Below are 23,319 nucleotides of genomic sequence, written 5' to 3'. Positions count from 1 at the left end.
CATTTTGAGACAAAAGGGGCAGGGGCTCGAGCGGTAAACACGACATCATTCAGTCCGAAGGAAACCGCGTCGTGTGCCTCCGGGCTGGGACACATGTAGTCGTGTGAAAATTCGACGGGCGGAGTCCCGCGCACGTGCTCGGGGGAGAGAGGAAGAGAAAGGGCGAGGCCCGTCTGCTCACACTCCACATCCTCGCGCTCTACATCCAAACCCTAGGTCGCGGATCCAAGAGAGGCCTGCGCGGCCTCGGGAGCGCGACGGGGACAAACGGATGACTCCCTCTCAAAAACCGTGAGCCTCAAGCGGAGGGTTTTGAGAAGGTTACCACAGAATTTACACTTAGAAAACCCCTGAACCGCCTCACGCACGTGTGAAAACCCCAAACATTTGACACACTTACTATGGGGGTCGTCAATCGCGATGAAGCGAGTGCACGGCGGTGAGCAAAGACGAAAATCCATGACACTTCACCGCAATATAATCAACAAAGGAGAAATACTGCAAACCACACACTAAAGAAAAATAAACAACTACACTGTCGTAGATGTAACTTCATGCACCAAACAGAGATAACTGCAATACACCTGAAGATTGTGCAGTTAGACTCATATGGCTAGAATTAAATGCATGCATAACAGAGCCACAAGAAAACAAAAAATAAATATATATACACAAAAAAAAAAAAAGAATTTCAACCTTCAAGCCCACTTAGACATGTTTTGACACGGACATACAGTGGGGCAAAAAAGTATTTAGTTAGCCACCAATTGTGCAAGTTCTCCCACTTAAAAAGATGAGAGAGGCCTGTAATTTTCATCATATGTACACTTCAACTATGAGAGACAGAATGAGAAAAAAATCCAGAAAATCACTGTCTGATTTTTAAAGAATTTATTTGCAAATTATGGTGGAAAATAAGTATTTGGTCACCTACAAAAAAGCAAGATTTCTGGCTCTCACAGACCTGTAACTTCTTCTTTAAGAGGCTCCTCTGTCCTCCACTCGTTACCTGTATTAATGGCACCTGTTTGAACTCGTTATCAGTATAAAAGCCAGACACCAGAAAAAAAATTGTAGACCTGCACCTGGCTGGTAAGACTGAATCTGCAATAGGTAAGCAGCTTGGTGTGAAGAAATCAACTGTGGGAGCAATTATTAGAGAATTGAAGACATACAAGACCACTGATAATCTCCCTCGATCTGGGGCTACACGCAAGATCTGATCACAAAATGATCACAAGAACGGTGAGCAAAAATCCCAGAACCACACGGCGGGATCTAGTGAATGACCTGCAGAGAGCTGGGACCAAAGTAACAAAGGCTACCTGCACACTGCACTACACACTGCACCGCCAGGGACTCAAATCCTGCAGTGCCAGACGTGTCCCCCTGCTTAAGCCAGTACATGTCCGGGCCCGTCTGAAGTTTGCTAGAGAGCATTTGGAAGATTCAGAAGAGGATTGGGAGAATGACATATGGTCAGATGAAACCAAAATATAACTTTTTGGTAAAAACTCAACTTGTCGTGTTTGGAGAAGAAAAAATGCTGAGTTGCATCCAAAGAACACCATACCTACTGTGAAGCATGGGGGTGGAAACATCATGCTTTGGGGCTGTTTTTCTGCAAAGGGACCAGGACAACTGATCCGTGTAAAGGAAAGAATGAATGGGGCCATGTATCGTGAGATTTTGAGTAAAAACCTCCTTCCATCAGCAAGGGCATTGAAGATGAAATGTGGCTGGGTCTTTCGGCATGACAATGATCCCAAACACACCGCCCGGACAACGAAGGAGTGGCTTCGTAAGAAGCATTTCAAGGTCCTGGAGAGGCCTAGCCAGTCTCCAGATCTCAACCCCATAGAAAATCTTTGGAGGGAGTTGAAAATCCGTGTTGCCCAGCGACAGCCCCAAAACATCACTGCTCTAGAGGAGATCTGCATGTAGGAATGGGCCAAACTACCAGCAACAGTGTGTAAAAACCTTGTGGAGACTTACAGAAAACGTTTGACCTCTGTCATTGCCAACAAAGGGTATATAACAAAGTATTAAGATTAACTTTTGTTATTGACCAGATACTTATTTTCCACCATGATTTGCAAATAAATTCTTTAAAAATCAGACAATGTGCTTTTCTGGATTTTTTTTCCTGTCTCTCATAGTTGAAGTGTACCTATGATGAAAATTACAGGCCTCTCTCATCTCATCAAGTGGGAGAACTTGCACAATTGGTGGCTGACTAAATACTTTTTTGCCCCACTGTAACTGGACGCCAAAAGCAGCAGCGTGGCTCAAAGAGCGAGAGGTGGAGAGAGAGAGAAAGAGTGTTGGGAGGGAGTGTTGTTAGACTGACTGCTCAACGTCCAAAAGGACCTTAAACAGAACAAAGTTAAAACCAAAACAAAGTTAAAACCAGCTTAACCAGGTTATCTAACAATTCACCAACCCTATAATACAGTAAATTTCCCTAGCGGTTTACCTACTCGATGATCCAATGAAGTAATACTTTGACAGCATATACAAAACTCATTCAATATGCTTGTTAACAGCAACAGTTGGCGCTCCAATCAGAGTTACGTTAAGCAGCAATGCCACACCGATGGGAGCCCTGAAGGCACGCCACACTGAAACGAATGGCTATAACTTAAGTCAGTCAAACCAAACTTCCCACAACGTCCCACACACGGCATTAAACTTACCTGGGAGTAAACAGCACACCACACACACCCGGATTCTCAGTAACCCAATGGGACACTAAACAAATGAGATCACACAAGGTCACTGGATAATACTAGGCTCAAACAACTAGACTACACGGCTAAAAGCAACACATACCTCCGTAGACCGTGACAACGACGCAAAAGGGGCAGGCTTTCGACCATGACGCATTCCAAGAGGCATAAACAACCGGGTTATATACTCAGTGGAGCGACAACTCATTGGCCACGTCTTAAATAATCCTGACGCGTTAACACAGTCACATGACCTCACTACATAAGCAAAATCTATGTTGTTCATTACTGAAAGAAATCACTAAATGTATGACATTTACGCATTTGGCTGATGCTTTTATCCAAAGCGACTTACATTGCATTCAAGGTACACATTTTACATTTAGTCACTTGCTTTCCCTGGGAATTGAACCCATGACCTTGGCGTTGCTAGCGCCACGCTCTACTGTTTGAGCTACAGGAAAGCTGTATTATTAATTATAAAAGTATTATTAGGCCTAGGCCTACTATTATACAGTAGTGGATACTGGTCATACATTTAGGATTGGGCAGATTCTGGGTCTTAGCACTAGTTTATGATAAACATTCTGTTTCACTTTTGGCAGAATTCTAATGTCCTTGCATTATTCAGCCTGAGGGTGGCGCTCCAATGGTGAGTGACAGACTTTAGTTCACACGACAAATGAATATCATCTTAGATTTACGTTAATGCATTTATTGAGTCGGAATGTTGTTTGTTGCAAGTTAGGAACTCCAGTGAGGAAAAGAAGTCATATCTATTCTCAGAACAAACATAAAACAAACACAACAGAACAACCGCATATAAAAGCCATTCACATGAGCGCGTTTAAAGGAACACTCCACTTTAAAAGAAAAAAATAGGCTAATTTTCCAACTCCCCTAGAGTTAAACAGTTGAGTTTTACCGTTTTTGAATCCATTCAGCCGATCTGTGTACCTGGCGGTAGCACTTTTAGCATAGCTTAGCATACATCATTGAATCTGATTAGACCGTTAGCATCGTGCTCAAAAATGACCAAAGACTTTCAATATTTTTCCTATCTCGCAGGAATATGAGAATAGTTCCTTGTCATATCAGCCTAGAAAATCACAACTTTTCTTTTTCTGTTGGTCTTAGTACATGATGTAACTACAGAAGAGTCAAATTTTAAATAGGAAAATTATTGAAAGTGTTTGGTCATTTTCAGGAAAAATATTGAAAGTCTTTGATCATTTTTGAGCGCAGAGCTAATGGTCTAATCCGATTCAATGATCTATGCTAAGCTATGCTAAAAGTGCTACCACCAAATACAAAGATCGGCGGAATTGATTAAAAAACGGTTAAAATCATCAACTGTTTAACTCTAATTCAACATTCATGAATGTTGATTAATGTACACTGTCCCTTTAAAAAAAAAAATAATAATAAAGTAATGGACTTGGAAAATGAGCCTATTTTCAAAAAAAGTGGAGTGTTCCTCCAAAATTATTGCACTGAAAATTATTTGCTGAACACAGGAACTTGTGATATTTCTTTTGCATTGGTTTTCGTAGCTTCTTATTTAAATTCCAATAGTCTTTTTTTTACTTTCTTAAGTTACAAAGTTATAATGCACACTGAATGCCTATCAAAGAGACTAGAAAAATATTGTATAGTAATTATGTCAATTTATTTCATAAACTGAGAATAGGTCATTCTCAAAACAAATGTTGGTATGGGTTTGATTATGATCAGCAACATAAACCATTGTAAACAACATGGACTGTCCATACAGAAAAGAAAAACAAGTAAATATACTTTCAACTAGGACACAGTTGTTATTGATTTCATGTATTAAAGTAGTATTTCAGTAGTATAGTATTTCATGTGTAAAAAAGAGGCCAGCAGGTTAATGAGAAAACTTTTCTTTTTTTGTTAAAATTGCCATTTAAAATCTATTTAAAAAAAAAAATGAAATTTAGTGTGTTCCAGCTACACAGAATTTCTTTGTTAAATGATCTTACATGTGTCAACAACAAAAAAATGTTGTTGTAATTTTAATATAAAAATCTGTAATTTAAAAAAAAAAAACTAACATTTATTGGCAAAAACTGAAAAAAATTAATAAAAGTACAATGTAGGGTTGTTGTCCTGTTGGAAGATGAACCCTCATTCCAGTATGAGGTCCAGAGCACTCTGGTGCAGGTTATCATCAAGGATGTCTCTGTACATTCCTGCATTCTTCTTGACCTCGATCCTGGCTAGTCTCCCAGTTCCTGCCACTGAAAAACATCACCACAGCATGATGCAGCCACCACGCTTCACAGTAGGGATGGTATTGAGCAGGTGATGAGCGTTGCCTGGTTTACTCCAGACATGACGCTTGCCAATCAGGCCAAATAGTTCAATCTTTGTTTCATTCGACCTGAGAATTCTGTTTCTCACCTGATTGGGTGGAGAGCTGCAGAGATTGTTTTTCTTCTGGAAGGTTCTCCTCTCTCCACAGAGAAACGCTGGAGCTCTGTCAGAGTCAGGCCCTTCTCCCCTGATCGCTCAGTTTGGCCAGGCAGCCAGCTCCTGTTGGTTCCAAACTTCTTCCATTTACGGATGATGGAGGCCGCTGTGTTCATTGGGACCTTCAATGCTGCAGATCTGATGACTCCAAACAATTCTGTCTCTGAGGTCTACAGACAATTTGTTGGACTCCATGGCTTGGTTAGTGCTCTGACATGCACCGTTCACTGTGGGACCTTATATAGACAGGTGTGTGCCTTTCCAAATCATGTTCAATCAACTGAATTTACCACAAGTGGATCCCAATCAAGTTGTAGAAACATCTCAAGGATGATCAGTTGAAACAGGAGCACCTGAGCTCAATTTTGAGCATCATGGCAAAGGCTGTGAATACTTATGAACGTTATATTTTCGTCTTTTATTTTTAATAAATGTGCAAAGATTTCAATTTTGAGGGAAATTATTAATTTATATACATTTTGGAATAAAGCTGAAACATAACAAAAAGTGGAAAAAAGTGAAGCGCTGTGAATACTTTCTGAGTGTACTGTATCTAAACTAAAACATGCTATCAATGCAAAAATGCTGAACAGTTATTTAATGTGTTCATGACCTCAAGGCTAGGTTATTGTAATTCTCTACTGGGTGGTTGCCCTGCATGCTTTATAAACAAACTCCCACTGATCCAAAATGCAGCAGATAGAGTAATTACTGGAACCAGGAAGTAAGACCGACCATATTAGCCTGGTTCTGTCAACACTGTATTGGCTCCCTATTAAGCATCGTATAAGTTGTAATATCTTGATTATTACTTACAAAGCACTAAAATGGTTTAGCTCCCCAGTACTTAAGCCAACTCTTAATGCATTATACTCCCTCCGTCTATTGCGGTCTCAAACTTCTGGCCAGTTGATTATACCTAGAATATCAAAATCAGCTTCAGGTTTTATAAATGAATAAAAAAAACAGTCCTGCACAGACCTCTAGCTCTTTCCACACTGTTGGCAGAATTAAACCGCCTCTTCATTGTGAATTGTTATGTGTCTTTTAAAGTTTCCTTTTTGAGTGAAACTCTTTCCACACTGTTGGCAGGTGTAAGGCTTCTCTCCAGTGTGAATTTTCATGTGTTTCTCAATGCTTCCTTTTTCAGTGAAACTCTTTCCACACTGCTGGCAGATGTAAGGCTTCTCTCCTATGTGAACTCTCGTGTGGCCTTTAAGATGCCCTGTTTGAGTGAAACTCTTTCCACACTCTTGACAGGAGTAAGGCTTTTCTCCAGAGTGAATTCTCATGTGTTGCTCAAAGCTTCCTTTATGAGTGAAACTCTTTCCACACTGTTGGCAGGTGTAAGGCTTCTCTCCAGTGTGAATTCTCATGTGTTCCTCAATGCTTCCTTTTCGAGTGAAACTCTTTCCACACTGTGGGCAGGTGTAAGGCTTCTCTCCAGTGTGAACTCTCATGTGGACTTTAATGCTTCCTTTTCGGGTGAAACTCTTTCCACACTGTTGGCAGGTGAAAGGCTTCTCTCCAGTGTGAACTCTCATGTGGTCTTTAAGATGCCCTGTTTGAGCGAAACTCTTTCCACACTGTTGGCAGGTAAAAGGCCTCTCTCTAGTGTGAACTATCAGGTGGTCTTTAAGGCGTCCTTTTTCAGTGAAGCTCTTTCCACACTGTGGGCAGGTGTAAGGCTTCTCTCCAGTATTAATTCTCATTTGGACTTTAAGGTGTTGTTTTTCAATTAAACTCTTTCCAGGTTTTTGAGTTATTTTTTGTGAGGAAATATTTTCAGTCTGTGAGAAACTAAAAGATTTTTCTCCAGTTATTAAATCATGATGTTGCTCATATGGATCTTTCTCTTCCATTTCATTTAGTTCTTGACTCTCCACTTTCAGTGCCATCAGATCTAAAAGAGACAAATAGTATGTTAACCACAGTTTAATGGCACAAAACAAAAGACTTCAAGACATTAACCTGCTAGCCCGCACCGCGCGCTTGTACTTTGGATTCTTGTGCTCAAGCTGAGCCCTCCCTTGTCTCTCTCTTTCAATCACAGGCGTTTGGGTGACTCAACAAATCCAGGAAGCACATTACAGGCATGGCGTGGTGGCAATCATTGCACCCATGGTTTTCGTTGGATAAAGTCAGTCAATGCCTAGCAAATGCAAAGTTTTGGACGTAGTTTCCATTAACACCCGTGCGATTATGCCAGTTTACGCACACACCGCAGCTCAAATTAGTTTTTTACACTTTGTAAATTATGTTGCTCCATAGTGATGCCGGCTCTGAACTTCTGGCATCGTAAAGGTAGGGTTGCGCTGCAGAGTGGCTTCAGACAGCGTTATGCTCTTTTCCAACAATCCCGGAAAATTAGGACAAAAAAAAAAAGCCCGGGAAGATCTTTCAAGATTTTCTTACAGTCCTGCGGTAGTCATGTTTGGGCAAGCCACACTTGGCGGTGGGCTGCCAGACTACCCAACTCGCAGATCACACGGCCCATTGCCAAAAGAGAAGTTTGCAGAAACTGTGAAAATAAAGGGATAAACATTTGCTGGTTCCGGCATACTGGTGGCAGCAAGAAATAACTTGAAAGGCTGAAGCGAGCAAAGCACACATTTCAGCTCTGCCATTTCTGAAGAAAGCACAGAAACCGTCCTAGAAAGTGAATCTCAACACGCATTGTGGCCCACTTTTTAGATAAGAGGGGAGCGTCAGCTGCGCTTCCGAGTGCACGAAGGAGCTACATCTAACTTCACTGTTGAATTAGGGTCTAACTCAGTAAGATGGAGTCGTCCTTCTAACATAGGTAAAAAGCTGCAGTGCAGACACGGGTCCACAAGAGCCTCTCAGATGTTGAACACCCAAACACGACAGGCAGATGTTATGACCGTCATCCGTATGAAGATTATTAGGGCACTGCTTACAAGTCAGTGGCATTCGAGCTGTGATCCATAGTTGCACACTAATAACACCCTCGGATAGCACCGTAAGGTTTAAAGTTAAGTGGGATGATAATGAATTAGTGAAAACAGGCAGAAAAACTGAATAAAAATAATACGATTCCCTCAGGTGAACCGACAGGTATTGCCAACAAACACCTCAAGAAAAAGAGAAAATGTATCTAAAATGGCAGACAGATTGAACCTAGGGGCACAGAGTATAACATAACTTAGAGGGGAAAAAAACACTCAGAACAGCTAATTTGATTATTATGTCAACGGGAGAACTTACAAGCGCGGAAAATACCAGCCACCAAATTGCACCAAGAGACACAAGACTGTTACCGATGAGAGAAATATAAACTCAAATATAAAATTAAAAAACTCACCAAAATGCTGTTAAAATAAAATTTAAGCGGCGTAGATGCACACTGACACAGCTTATGATGACTATATTTCGTTGATTTTGTAAGCTGCACTTGATAATGCAAATATATCACTCAACCAAAAACCATCTCAACCAGGCGAGAAAGCGAAAGAGGCAGAGTGCTGAGCTACTGTGGTTCCCTTTCGAGAGGTCTCTCATATTGCGTATGGGAAAAGCTCCTTTTCTCGAGAATATGAAGCAACACTTTTATTCATATAAGTATCTATGCAAAACGCAGTGCACAGCAATACAACAGAGCGAGGTGCGTGCTGATTGGCTGCGCTGCGGCAACTGCGGGAACCTATGGCTGCTCCTACAGACCCTACAGACTGCTGGACTGCTTTAACAGCTGAGAGCTGCATCACCATAACCTGCCAGCTACATCATTCGCCGCATTTCCATTACAGATTTGCCCAAAACTTTTGCGATATTTTCTAAAGGTTGATAAAAAAAATATTGCGAAATGCGCTTCCATTAACTGATGTTATGCGACTAAAACAAATGTTTTCTTCACGAGATGAGTCATTCCAAAAATTATGCTACATATGTTGTTAGGTTTATGTATATCCCAGCCACCGCACGCCATTATTATTAATGGAAAGAGACGTGTGTGTTATCCAAGCATTGATGGCAAGGAAGGCACCTTATACTTGAGCGGCACATATGAGGTGTTATGATAAATTGTGGCATTTTATATTCTATTGTGTTTTATGAGTTTAATAAAGAACTCTGTTTCATCTTCTGTCCAAACATACCATCATCTGTAAAGAATGATCCACTTTGACGCATTGCCACATACAGAGACGAGCGAAAAGTTTGAATCTTCATGGTGATAACACAAAGGGTTTTTTTTACCACTTCGTTATTTTGGCTTGGAATTTCGTTTGTTGGAAATATAAACTGAATTTAGAAATGCTATTGAAATGAAAAACTTTGCGTTTTATAAACAAAATATATTTTTGAAATGAAGACAGCGTTTGGAGTGGAGTGCAAAATAATCTGTTCCCAGAATCCACGGCCTTTGCCGTTATTTTGAGTGTACACAAATACAAGTAGAGAGTTTACTGTTTATTATAATTATGTCTTGCACTTATCTGTAGTATGGCTAGATATTATGGAGTATTGTGATTTGTTTCCGCGCTGTCATAAAGGAAAAAATCCATCAGAAGGCCCGACGACATCGTTGGACAGAGGGTTAAAGAAAACGTAGCCAGTGGTGGAAAGAGTAACAAAATATTCTACTCAAGTAAAAGTACTATTACTTCAATGAAATTTTACTTAAGTAGAAGTAAAAGTACTTGTCTAAAAATTTACTCAAGTAAAAGTAAAATGTAGTTCATTTAAAATGTACTCAGAGTAAAAGTTACTGAGTTACTTTTTTTAACAGCGGGGTGGGGGACTCTCCCGTGTAGGGTTGTAATAGAATGAGATTTTCACTATATGAAAACATCAGTTTCACAGCATCACGGTATTAATTATTTAATAAATAAACTGTATTATTAAATTATGGTTATTATTATCACCAGTTAAAATGGCATTAAATTAATGAAATATGTTTTTTGAATAATGTTTTTATTTTGAGGGGGGGGGGGGGGTGTCGAACAAATGCTTTATTATAACAAACTTGAAACCATTTTTTTTTTAAATAGTTTATTAAAATTTCAATAAAACATGTCTAATAAACTAAATAAATTATTATGAATTAGATTAACAGTTTTAAGAATAATAGAGTCCTAAGAAATTTTTCTTTTTATGATTTAATACAAATACATTACCAAAACGGTGATCAAATACTTATCCTTTCATTTTTTGGGACAAAGCAGTGCTGTTTTACTAAATTAAACCATGGATTTAAAAATATATTCTTAAATAATGTTTAAATTATTTAATATTATTATTGTTGTTATTATTATTATTATTTTGACAAGGACCTATTTCAGTGAAGATCTGTTTCAGAGTGTATTTGATAATGGCTTTTAATCAAATAAAATGATGAAAATGTTCATTAGGGGGTCTCAGATCAGCTCTGGAAATGTTCATACTGTATGTTCATGCCCAAATATGTTTTTTGAGACGTTAAACACCACGAGCGCGAGGCTACTTAAGTATGAAGGCTAGTAGACGAAACGGCGCTGCTCATTCACACAGAGACAGAAAAAGCAGATAATATTCATATAGCAGTGTTTTGAGCTTTAATATTCACAGACCATGTCGCGATTTGATTTATTGTACAGCTCTACAATCGATGTATTCATTCATCCATCAGTTTGCGTGTTTTACGTGACATCTGCGTTATACTGTAGGTAATTCCGGGATTCCCTCTGCATCACAGAAAACATTCGGCCTTGAGTTATAAAAGTACCTTTATCTGCACAGAGGGATGGTGTTCCCGAACATGTTCTATGTGTTTAGAAAACACAGTTATTTCGTATGTTGATTATGAAAAGTGAGCAGCATGAGTAAACATCAAATGCGCATATGTCTGGGGACATGGATTTTGAGCACTTCAATTGAATTGTGTTTTCTAGAAAGTCTTACTTTAAAATTAATTTTGTTTTGTATAAATTGTATTTTAATATTTATCAATGTTTAATACACTATTTGCCTGTATATTTAATAAATAAGAAGCAAACCAAGATCGTCGGGAATGGAATATACACAAGCATATATGTTCGGTTTGCCTAACTGAACGTAGTTTAACTTGTCTGCCACAAGTTGATCTTGTAATAAAGGTCTCATTGAGGAAAAACACACTGTATTTTTGTATTCATTGCATTTTTGAATTATAAAAGTTTAATCATTAATTTTATTATAAAAATATTAATGACTAATCGATAGTCGATCGTTAATTCTCCCGACAATCGACTAAGAAAATTTAATCGAATGCCCATCCCTACTTTCGACATAAAGTTGTGTTAAGGGCATCTGTGACCTACCAACTATTTGACTTCCCATGGACATAATTCGGTTAAGTTTGATCTTAGATCTACAGTTTAAATGATCATACTAGGCAGGAAGATGCAAAGTTAAAACACTCTCTACGATTGATTTATACACCAGTTCTAAAATATGCTGACTAACCCCAAGGCCACTTAGTTTTCCAGGAAGAAATAGCTGCTGCGAGCATCTTTTGAAAATGTACTCTGAATTTTCAACTAAGCTCACCTGTGAATCGAGTTCAGATATTTAAAATTCTCCACAACTTCAATTTGTGGACCCACAAGTGAAATTGGCTGAATCATCGTGTCTTGTTTTGTACACATAAGTGATTATTTTGTTTTAGCGACATAAATCAGATAGGCAGCATCATTTAGAACAGGGGTCTCAAACTCAATTTACCTGGGGGCCGCTAGAGGTAGACTCTGGGTCAGGCTGGTTCGCATCAAGATTTCTGCAAAAAAAGTTTTTCAAGTTTTCCACAAAAAAAAAAGGAGCGCAACTGATCCAGTCTTCTCAATCTTTATCCTGAATTAAAACATTCCTTTCTGAACATTAACGGTTCTTCATGAACTGTCCTTCTGAACATGTATGATCTATTTTGGTTATTAGATTGGATCAAATCTTGAAAATGGGTTGTTCAAAAGGGAAAGAAGGAATCTGAAATCAGATTAGATCATGGAATCCAATTCTAGTTTTAATCTGGATCAAACCAGATTAAATAAAACATTTTTTTAAATAATAGACTAATTAACCTCCGGGACGCCTAAGTTTGCTTCAATATTTTACAATTAAATCCTAATCTAATCATGACAAACTATATATCGTTGGAAAGGTCTAAGCCTCCTAAATAGATATGTCACTCCTGTTTTTTGTTAGAAATTATGTAGGAAAAGTAATAAATGAATTTATGACAAGAGTGCACCTCAAAAAAATCTGTCATAACAGGAGTTCTGACCTTTGTCACAAAAAGTCGATGCACCCACTTTTAATCATTGAAACTTCTGTTTTCATGCTAAAGATTCATAATAAAACTTATATTCTAGTAATTATATATCTAGTATATCCATCTATATATTCATTGTTCCTGTATATTGTCTTGAATGAGAATTATAATGTTAGTATATATAGTTATAATAATTAGAATAATTAGAATATTCATGTTGTAATAACATTTTTTTTTGTGTGTGTGTGGATTTGCTATAATATACTAATTGCTATATTGGTAGAGTCTTCTGACAAGCAACAGACCATCTTTACAATGGTATGTCCAATAAAATCAAGCCAAGAAAGACTCAGTAGCCAAACAGAGCTGTCAGAGCTGTTACTAGGCTGTTACTATGCCTTCAGCATATCAGTTGGCTAATCACCTCTTTGAAAGCACAAACGTTATCCAATAGAAAGCTTGTTTAGGTCTAATTGCATACACGTGCCAATCACAATCAACCTCATGTTTGGAAATGCCAGAGCAGAAAGCAGGATCACACAAACTGCACTTTCATTCACCACTGCCACACTCACAAGATGGTTCCACCGAGGCCTAAAAAGTGTTTTACACTGCTCGAAGTTTGAGAACTTTGTAAGTCGAGTGATGATGAACAAAATCATTCTTCAAACAATGAAGAGCCAAATCTTTCAAGTGATGATGAACCAGACGTGCTTTTGCCAGAGGAAATGTCTGATTCAAACCTATAACGGTATGTGATTTTTTTTCTTTTTTTCTATTACACAATCGTTACTAATTTTACTGGATTATGTGTAAATATGTCGAAAACATATGATTGCTTTGTATGTATGATAAGTATACATTTAGATGTGTATATATAATTGAATTATGCATTGCATGTACTATGTTAGTTTTATGCTTTATTCAGTTTGTACAATAGTTGCATGTACCATTAGTTGCATACTTTATTCAATTTGTACTACATTGTTACAAGTACCATATTAGTTTTATACTATATTCGGTTTGTACCATATTGTTGCACATACTATGTAAGTTGTATACTATATTCAGTTTGTACTGTATTGTTGCAATAGGTATTCAGATGATGATGGCAAGGACTTATCTGCTGAAGACCCTGAACCTTCAACCTCATCTGCATCATTTACTTTCAGTGGTTTTAGTGAAGAAGGCAGGAGAAGCAGAGGAAGAGGGCAAAGCAGAGGAAGAGGCCAAAGCAGAGGGAGAGGGCAAAGCAGAGAGAGAGGGCAAAGTAGAGGGAGAGGAAGAGGAAGAACTCAGTACAGAGGAAGAGAGAGACGTACTCAACCTGCTGTTTCTTCAGGTATCACTGAGGCCAGATGGCACAGCTCAGAGGAACCCGACATCCAACCACCAGTTGTAGTATTTAGACCAGCTCGAACTCCTGGCCCTCAGCTCCTAACTACTGAGCCATACAGTGCTCTAGAACTGTTTCAGCAGTTCTTTTCTGCCACGGTGTGTCAGACCATCATCCGGAACTCAAATGCCTATGCAGCTGAGCATCAGGACCCAACCAGAAAACCATGGCAGGACATGTCCCTGAAGGACCTATACTCATATGTCTCAGTGGTGATTTACATGGGTCTGGTAAAAGTACCAGAATTGCCAAATTACTGGAGTGGGTCCAGACTATACAAATTTGGTTTTCCTGCTACTGTTATGTCTGGTAGGAAATTTCAGGCCATTTCAGCAGCACTGCATCTCAGTGATCCTAAGATGGATGCTGAGAATGCGAAAAAGAAGGGGACTCCAGCCTATGATCGCCTGGGTAAACTGAAGCCAGTCTACCAGGAGATAAGAGATGCCTGCAAGACCTTTTTTCACCCCGATCAAAATATTGCAGTAGATGAGAGGATGGTGGCATCCAAAGCAAGGATTGGGCTGAAGCAGTATCAAAAAGAAAAGCCAACAAAATGGGGATACAAGCTTTTCGTTTTAGCCGACTCCGCCCATGGATACACGTGGGATTTTTTTATTTATGAGGGCAAATCCCCTGAAGCCCAAAATGGACAAAGGAAGGGGCTGAGTTATGAATCAGAAGATGCTGGGAACTGGCTACAAGTTGTATGTAGACAACTTCTACACCAGCCCATCACTATTCAGAGACCTCCTCCAGAAGGGCATCTGGGCTTGTGGGACCATTCGGAGCAACCGGGTGGGCTTCCCACAAACTGCAGTCAACAAGTTGCCCAGAAATGCTCCCCGTGGGAGTATGCGGTGGACTCGCGACAACAGTCTCCTTTTTGTTGAATGGAAGGACACCAGGGAGGTGCTCATGTGCTCCTCCTTCCATTCAGCAGGTGGAGATCACACCGTACGGAGGAGGGTGAAGACGAGAGATGGAGGATGGACAGAGCTCACTGTACCTATACCTGCTGCAGTGCATGACTATAACAAGTGAGTTGAATTTATTCAGTGGTGTTGTGTACAAAAATTGTGCAGATGAGTTTATATTTTATTTATTCTCACTGTTATTCTATTATTTTCCGCACAGGTACATGGGAGGAGTTGATCTCTCTGATGCCCTTGTCGGGTACTACAAAGTACTCAGGTAGACCAGGAAGTGGTACCGCTCGATTTTCTACCACTTCATTGACATTGCGGTGGTAAATGCATTCATCCTGCACAAGCAGTTGGCTGCTGCTCATAGCCAAAGACCAAAAACACAGCGGGAATTCCGAGAAGATTTGGTGATGGAGCTTGCAGACTGGATGCCTCCGAGTGAGCCTGCTCCTCCTGCTCCAGCACCTCACGGGACAGGAGAGCCCTCAGGCCATGCCTGCCACAGGCCAATGTACATCACTAATAAAAGTGATGACCCCAGGCGAAGATGTCGAGTGTGCCACCGGAAAACATTTGTTTTCTGCCACGGATGTGCATCATACTTGTGTTTCCAAGCAACACGAGATTGCTTCAATTACTGGCATGATGTAAATAGTTTGTAGTGTTCAGAAGTTGTGAAAAATTTTATCTAGTTGTAAATAGTTTATAAATAGTTGAAAAATTGGAAATTGTTTGGTATTTATTTTTCCAGTATTTTTATTTCATTATTATTTTCTTTTATACTAGTCATATTCGTGTTTCTGTTACAATTTGTATAGAATAGTGAAAATGTTTGTGAAATCTTTTGAAAAAAGAAAAAAAAAAATATTAAATGCTTTTTTTTTTATCTCTCTCTGTGTTCGTGCTGTGGTGTCAGATGTAAGTTCAAGCAACTAAGTGACCTTTGGGAATCAACAATGAACAAGGGTGTCTCCTAGTGGCCATTTGTGATGTGACAACTAAAAGTCTCACAGAAACCTCATTTTTTGAGATATCAAGCTGAAATTTGACACACATCTCATTTAGACTTGTGGCTTTTACTTTTTAGCATTTCTAGGTTGAAACATATTTTTTATATATATATATATATATATATATATATATATATATATATATATATATATATATATATATATATATATATATATATATATATATATATATATATAAATATTTAATATAATAAAACAAATATTACATAACATTTTCATAACAATAAACTTAAACTTTAATAACTTTTAGAAATATTAATACATTTTAATTATTCCTTTAACAATAATCCCCAATGTGTCTTCTTTCAAAAGAGACCAACCTTATGCCTGTATCCCAAAGCATTCATGAATTACAGCTGTTTAAATTTGTATGGTGCATTTTCATGTCTATGCCCAAAAATGGGGGTGACAGGTAAGGGGTTAAAAGAAAGGCGGTAACCAGGTCAAACAGAACAGTGAACGGAATTCTAGGTCTACTACTAGTTGGGAAATAATATTCTTGGGAAGATTTGCAAACAATATTTGCATTCATTTGCATCAAATATATTATTAGTCCCGAGATTCTTCGCATTAGTAAGTAAATACATAAATCCGCTAGTAATATCTGAATTTCCAAGTGGTCTGGTGGCAGAATTTTGAACCATGTCGAAGGTTCCGAGTTCTAATCCGCTCTCATGTAGTTTCAAAAGTGCCAAACTTTGATATCAAGTAGGGAGCCACAAAATATCAATCCCGAGGGCCGCGAGTTTGAGACCCATGATTTAGAGGTACATATTTAGTATATTTACTAAACATTTAGGGGATTTTTTTTGCTGGTAAAATCCCCCTTAAGATAGATCATATTAAAGGGAAAATATTATTGACATTCTTCAAAAAAATCCTTCATTTCTGTAAAGCTGGACATCTGAATAAAGATCAAATGAGTGAGTTCAACTTTGAGAATGAAACCAACCTGTTTGTTCCTCAGTTTCTTCATGTTTCACTCTGAATGTTTCTTCAATCTTCACGTCTTCACTCTCCTCTTTAATAAACGCCATCTTTATAATAGTGTCACGTGGATCTCAGTCACTTCACCAGGAGTTTTTCTGTGTGTTTGTCCTGTTCTTAACACATTTTCAAATTTTGTAAGTATAAATTGAAACAACCATAATTTAAATAAAATAAAAAAATATATATCTTTTTTAATTTAAAGCACATCACAAACATGTTAAATTAAGATCAAACTTTAAAAGTTTACAGATCATAAATAAACTTTAAAGGCTCGTTTGAAAAATTTGTAAAATTGGGGTTTGAGTTACTCCATTTAGTTTGATGAATATAATATTTTCCTAATAACAAAAACATATAATATATAACTATAATTTATATTTTAATTTTGGAAAAGTCATTCATTTGAATAAAGTAAAAAAAAATAAAAAAAGGTTCAAGACTAGTGCTGTGTTTGAAATCGCCCCCAATACACTCATTCACTATTCCCTACATTGGTCCACTGATATAGCCCACTTGAGGGAGTGAATGAAAACGAGTGAGTGAACTTGGACACTGAGTGAGCTGGAAGGGCTGCCGCTTTTGCAGTGTCTGCTTGCTGTTTATTTGAAACATAGCAAACCGGCAGCTCCAGTAATAACGAAAAGATTTATTTAGAACTCTGCCATGGAAACTCCCATGTATAAACCTTAATCAAACAATTTAATAATCAATTAAAAAGGAATTATACCTGTATGATATTGCACTGGGACAGTGCAGATGGATGGATGATTGATTCAGCTGCGGGCGCCATCTCCTGGCAGAAATCTTCCCCTATAGCTATACCCAGGGCACTATTTGAGGGAACAGCCATTGTAGTGGTGTCCGAAACCATAGTGGACGTTCTTGAGTGCACTCATACCCCTTTTCCACCAAAGCAGAGCCAGAGCTAGATCGGAGCCAGAGCCTAGTTTCAAATCGGTTCTTTGTGTTTCCACACCCAAAGCTCCAGCTCCGAGCCAGGAAAAGTGGTTCTTAAGTAGCACCAAAACATTGCTGGGCTAGAACAGGGCTAGAAGTAAGAACCGATTATGTCAGGCGCTGGGGGCGGGGTCAACAAGACCAACACAAACTTGAGATCCGCCATGTTTGAAATAGCAGCTAATGGAGCTAACAGCTGCTGTTCGTTTGTAATCTCCGTCTATACAAATTACGGCGAACTGCATGAATGCGTTGGATTCGCTGTGTTTTCGTTGTGTTTTGATGCCGATGTAGGATCGTAAAGCCATGTGAATGAATAGTAACGCAACGTTTGCATTGTTTATGGAAGGCTTGTTAGCAGCGGTGCTGTGCAGAGACCGATCGCCGTATGATAACGAGTCCAGCGAGAGCATATGACTCCTTATGCTTTTGATTCACTCATGCGTTTTGTTTATATCATACGTGGATCGGTCTGCGCAGTGACGATGCGTCTCGAACAAGCCCGGTGTGTGTGTGTGTGTGTTTCCCGCTGCCCAGGGTTGCTAGGTTTTCACAAAAAAACCGCCCAATTGCTACTCAAAACAAGCCCAATCGCGTTCCAGGGGGGGGGGATTCCCCAGTAAAAATCAAATTTGGGGGTAAAATATGTGTTTTTTGGCATGGTTGCCTACTAAAATTCGCAATATGGGGCTAAATATCACATAACTGGGGTCGCTTCATCCCGCGGACATGAAAAAACAGGCCGCGGCAAAACCACGTACTTGGCAACATTGCCGCTGCCTCGCTAGCGTTGCTGAGAGAGATGAGACGTATACAGTGACGTAAGACCTGGCTCTGTTGTGGCTCTCAGCAGGTGGAAAAGCAAACCGGTTCTTAGAAGGCTCCTCAGTCGAACCAACAATGAACTGGGACTAGCTCTGGCTCTGAATTAGCTCTAGCACTGCCTTGGTGGAAAAGGGGTATCATTCAATCCCACAATGCACCCCTAAAACGAGTTTACAACTGATGTACGCTTGACGGCTAGAGAATACCCATAATGCACTGTGAGAGTCGCGCCCATAGACTGTAAAATGTCAAATTAATTTTTAATTTTTTTTTATTCATTTTCATTCACCATATCACTTCAGGCATTACAATAATACAGTCGGGGGTACAAAATCAATTGGGTAGAGTGAATGGGTCCCACAAAGAAGCTAAAAAAAGTTTATAGGCATAGTTTATGAAAAGTAACTATGCAGACTAAGATATACACAGTTTCCATTTGTAACCAGATGATGAAGAGTAAAGGTACACAAAAGGTGCACCAAAACATACATAACATTACATACAATCATACACATACATCCCAGTAGTCCATGAAAAACTATTTTATATTAAATATAGGTTAATATGAAATGTTCTTTTAGTTGTCTTTTAAAGTTGGAGAAAGAGGGCAACACCTTGAGGCCATCATCTATCCCGTTCCAGATCTGCGGCCCCCTACAGCCAAAACTCATACTAGAGCGCACATGTCGACGACATTTTCCTGATATAAGAGGCTTATTTCTCGTTAGGTATGTATGCTGGGGGCTGGAGATAGGAACAAGACTACACAATCTAAGGTTCAGCCTGTTAACAATTTGAAACATAAGGCAGGCATTATGATAGTCTTAATAACTCAAAGCGGTGGAATAGAGGGTGAGTGGGTGAATTTATCTCTGACCAAGACGAAGCCTGTTTGACTTTCTTTTGCAATGATACAAGTCTTTTGAAAGTGTTGCACCATATCACATTACAGTAATTAAGGTGTGGTTCAAAAAGAGTTTTATACAATGTGAGAAGGGCAGATAGAGGAAGAAAATGTCTGATCTTATAGAACAAGCCAACATACTTTGACAGTTTGTTTACAAGATGGTCAATATGACATTTAAAGTTGAGAGAGTCTCGTCCATCAGATGGCATCCACAGCGGAATCCTATAGGCTTTAGGCGGTGGGACAAGACCAATGCTATTGGACACACTCATTTGTACCGTCTCTAATTCAGCACGTCTGTTTACCTACCCCTAACCGGTTAAAGAGCACCTATTATGGCATTTAAAATATTCCAAAAATTGTTTTAGAAGTCCCCAACAACAGTTTTGCATGCATGCAATGACAAAAAAGACTTTAGTTTTCTTATAATATGCATTTATTTTTACCTGTTTTGACAGCGATTCTCAAATGATTCCTTTAGTGATTCACTTTTCAAAACCCCGCCTTTACGTGACGCTAATCTGCGGTGATTGGTCCGATGACCCAGTCAGTTGTAATTTGTTAATATGTGTCAGGAGTTATGAATATGAAAAACGCGTCGGTACCGTTTGATTGTAATATGAGCCTCAGCTGATCTCATTCATAAAAAAACTCCTCTATTCTTGAAAAAAAAACTTTTTCTCTAAACAGGTGAACGATACATTTAAATCTGCTGTTCCTCTATGTATTAACTTTAACGAATCAGTGTGCCATTACACCAAATGTAGATTTCTTCACTGCTGTTCTTGTGTGGCGATAGTCATCCTAGAAATGTTGTCCCCACAGGTTCAAGAACCCGCAACATCCCTCAGGGCTTTTAGTTCAAAAGTGTGCAGATGAGGACACATATTGATAGATTCTCATATGTCTGTGTCAAATTTCTAAACAGAGGAGTATTTTTTATTCAATACTTCCTCAAAATGCGCAGATGTAGCCTAATCATGAGCGATTGAGTCTCTTATGTGTTGTTTTCAATTCATACTGGCAGCCGGAGGGCGCTCTGTGCACATGTAGTCCATATATGGTACAGACAGACGAAGAAGATACCATGTGCAATAATAGAAGTCCATAATAAAAGCTTCCTGAGATCACGAAACATGCAAATAGAGACTTTTGAAGACTAATAAACACACAATCGCGACGATGTATGGTTTGTCTTCAAGCCACTTAGTCTTCAAATGCTCATCCTTGGGCAGATGAAAAAAGTTTGCTTTTGAGTCGCACTTCAGAACACCTCGTCTCCATGATGTTTTCTAGTTTTCACTGGCGTCTTGGAGCGCAATAAGTGGGCGTATCGTATTCAAATAACTTGACAAGTTGACGTCATCTAGTCAGAGAAAAAGCTTCGGTCTTCTAACGATTCTTAAAAATGACTCAGAGTCGACTCTTACTTTTGAAAGAAAATAACTATATATACGGTGCACTGTCATATTTCAAAACTTTGCAGGATGTTTTTGTTCACTTAGATCTGTGTTACACACTACATGAAAGGTAAATTTCAAAATTCCATGATAGGTGCACTTTAACACTTATTATTAAACACATGTTAGACGCTTTATTTCCACTTTTCTAATATTTTCTTCATTTTTATTGAAAATGTAATTGGTGTAAAATGCCTTTCCGATCCAGACGTTTAGTAAAGAAGGAGATATATTTGTACTGAATGTAATGGCATATAATTACTCCAGTAAAAATGTTCAGTGGAAGGATCACCCACATTTTTTTTTGCTTCCGACGCCCATGCAATTTATTACAGTAGCCTAATATAGTATATAATATTATAGATATATAATTTCTAATATATATATTTTTTTTTTTACAGAAAAATAAAGTTATTATTTTTAAAATAAATGCTTATGAGTTACTTTATTATTCATTGTACATTATTTTCCAGTAAGTTCAGTGCCACACAAGAAGAGAGCGCTATAGGGTTAACTTTAAGCCTGTTGATTTACAGAGAATAGAGAATAGAGTAAGAAAATAGGATGTCTTATTGTATGAAAAGTTCTTTATTTTGTTGTTCTCTCAGTTCTATAATTTGAAGAACAATGGAAGATAATATTTTGTAAAAGCAGGACGTGGTGATGCAGCAGCTGTTCTCTGCGGGAATACTCGTGCAAGTTTACGCACTGCGCGTGACACAAAGCAATCACAACACTGTAAGAATTTTTTATTTATTGTATTTTACTTTAACAAACAAGCAAAGCTCAAACAAAACGGCTGATCGGTCTGCGCAGACCTGGTGTATCGAACAAGCCTCTTCTCCATTGCTCGGCTGTACACTCGTTATTGTGGTGCATTGTGGGATTGAATGAGTGCACTCAAAAACGTCCACTATGGTTTCGGACACCACTACAAATGGCTGTTCCCTCAAATATGTGCCCTATTTAAGGGTATAGGGCGCGATTTCGAACACAGCCTAGGTTTCAGTTCATTTGAACACTTAGACAAAGAGACATCTCATTTCTAATGTGTCTTTCTCAGTATATATTATGTCAACAATTTTACTTTGGTTTTAATTTTTACACAATACAGACTAAGAAATCCCCAAAAATATTCCCACTCAAATGAGGGAAACATATTAACCCAAACTAATTTAGATGGAGGAGATGTAATCAAAAAGATCTAAATTGATTGGTCACTGCATTTACCATTAATTCAATCAAGTTTATCTAAAAACAAATGTTTGGATTATTAAAACAAAAAATGCTGTATGCGGAATATTTTCCCTGACCATGTATTTAAACAACTTGGTGGTATCAATTTCTTTCTTAGATTCAGTTTTGATATGAACTAAACACCTCTTCGGTTATCTAATTTTCAAAGGCACATCGTTGTTTGATGCAGTGTTTGGTTTTTAAATCTTCTTTCCTCGCTCCTTTTTTTATTTGGATTAATACGTCACACATTTGGTTTGGGTGTAATATATTATTAGTTGGTCAGTTGTTGAACTCTGATTGTTTTGTCATGAATTCTATTTCTGCCAAAATTATATCTCTATTCATCAGTCAGAGCAACAGTTCGTGGATATTTAATAACCAGATTAGACAAAAACACTCAAAACTAACAGTACAGATTAATATAATAATGAAAATTATACAGACCCTTGATACATTAGGCAGTTTATTTACTTAATGATTTGTAGAAATCGAGATAGAAATAGAAACGGAACGCTTCGAATCACTGAATCATTTGTTGTGAATCAATCGGTTCAATTGACTCGGAGAGTCTAAAGCTCCGGTTCTCTCGTCACTCGCCAGAGACTTAATTCATGTTTGAACTGATTCACGATAAAGAGCGAAATGAGCCGCTTCTTCTGTTACTCGTGAGTTTCATTGTTACTTTACTCACACAACGCTGATTAATGTTAGATAAAGCAATGCAGTGTTACATTTAATAATACATCATTCATTATGAGTCGCTTTAAACGTGTAAAACACAAACCTTTCTTCAGCCGAGTCACAACAGATGCAGGAGCGCGGCGCGGGCGTATGACGTCATACACCACACCAAAATAAAAGTCCCGTTCACACATCACTGCTGCTGTCTAAAATCACCTATGTACACAGACATAAAAAAAACTGTTGCCAGTGTAAAGAGGCAAAAGTGCATAGAAATGTACCTTGAAAAATATTTGAACTAAAATAAGACAAGAATACAAAATTCAGAGTTGAATGTAGTGGTGAAATACATTTAATAAGACAATGGCAAATTAATAATACAGTTCATATTGTGAGTTTTAAAAAAATTAAGCAATGAATGCATTCACTTTTTTGTTCT

The 23,319-nt window shown here is 38.4% G+C and overlaps 1 protein-coding gene across 1 annotated transcript; it reads right to left on the bottom strand.

Annotated features, from left to right (window-relative positions):
• Positions 1–4,381: 4,381 nt before the first annotated feature.
• Positions 4,382–23,005, bottom strand: LOC307123141 (uncharacterized protein). The gene is made up of 3 exons (XM_079811550.1): positions 22,984–23,005; positions 16,774–16,919; positions 4,382–7,125 (listed from the first exon to the last, which is right to left on the bottom strand). The coding sequence occupies exons 2-3, from the start codon at positions 16,856–16,858 to the stop codon at positions 6,233–6,235; spliced, it is 978 nt and encodes a 325-aa protein (XP_079667676.1). The 5' UTR covers positions 16,859–16,919; positions 22,984–23,005; the 3' UTR covers positions 4,382–6,232.
• Positions 23,006–23,319: the final 314 nt, after the last annotated feature.

The sequence above is a fragment of the Gobio gobio genome, assembly GCF_949357685.1.
Source record: "Gobio gobio genome assembly, chromosome: 1".
NCBI classification, from domain to species: Eukaryota; Metazoa; Chordata; class Actinopteri; order Cypriniformes; family Gobionidae; genus Gobio; species Gobio gobio.
The sequence above is the reverse complement of the archived record's forward strand: the minus strand, read 5'-3'. Positions and strand labels throughout refer to the sequence as shown.

Coding starts and splice junctions, on each gene's coding strand:
- LOC307123141 (XM_079811550.1), bottom strand. CDS start 16,858: ATGGCGTTTATTAAAGAGGAGAGTGAAGACGTGAAGATTGAAGAAACA. Junction 7,126..16,773: donor AGAAACTGAGGAACAAACAG/GTTGGTTTCATT, acceptor TGTCTCTTTTAG/ATCTGATGGCACTGAAAGTG.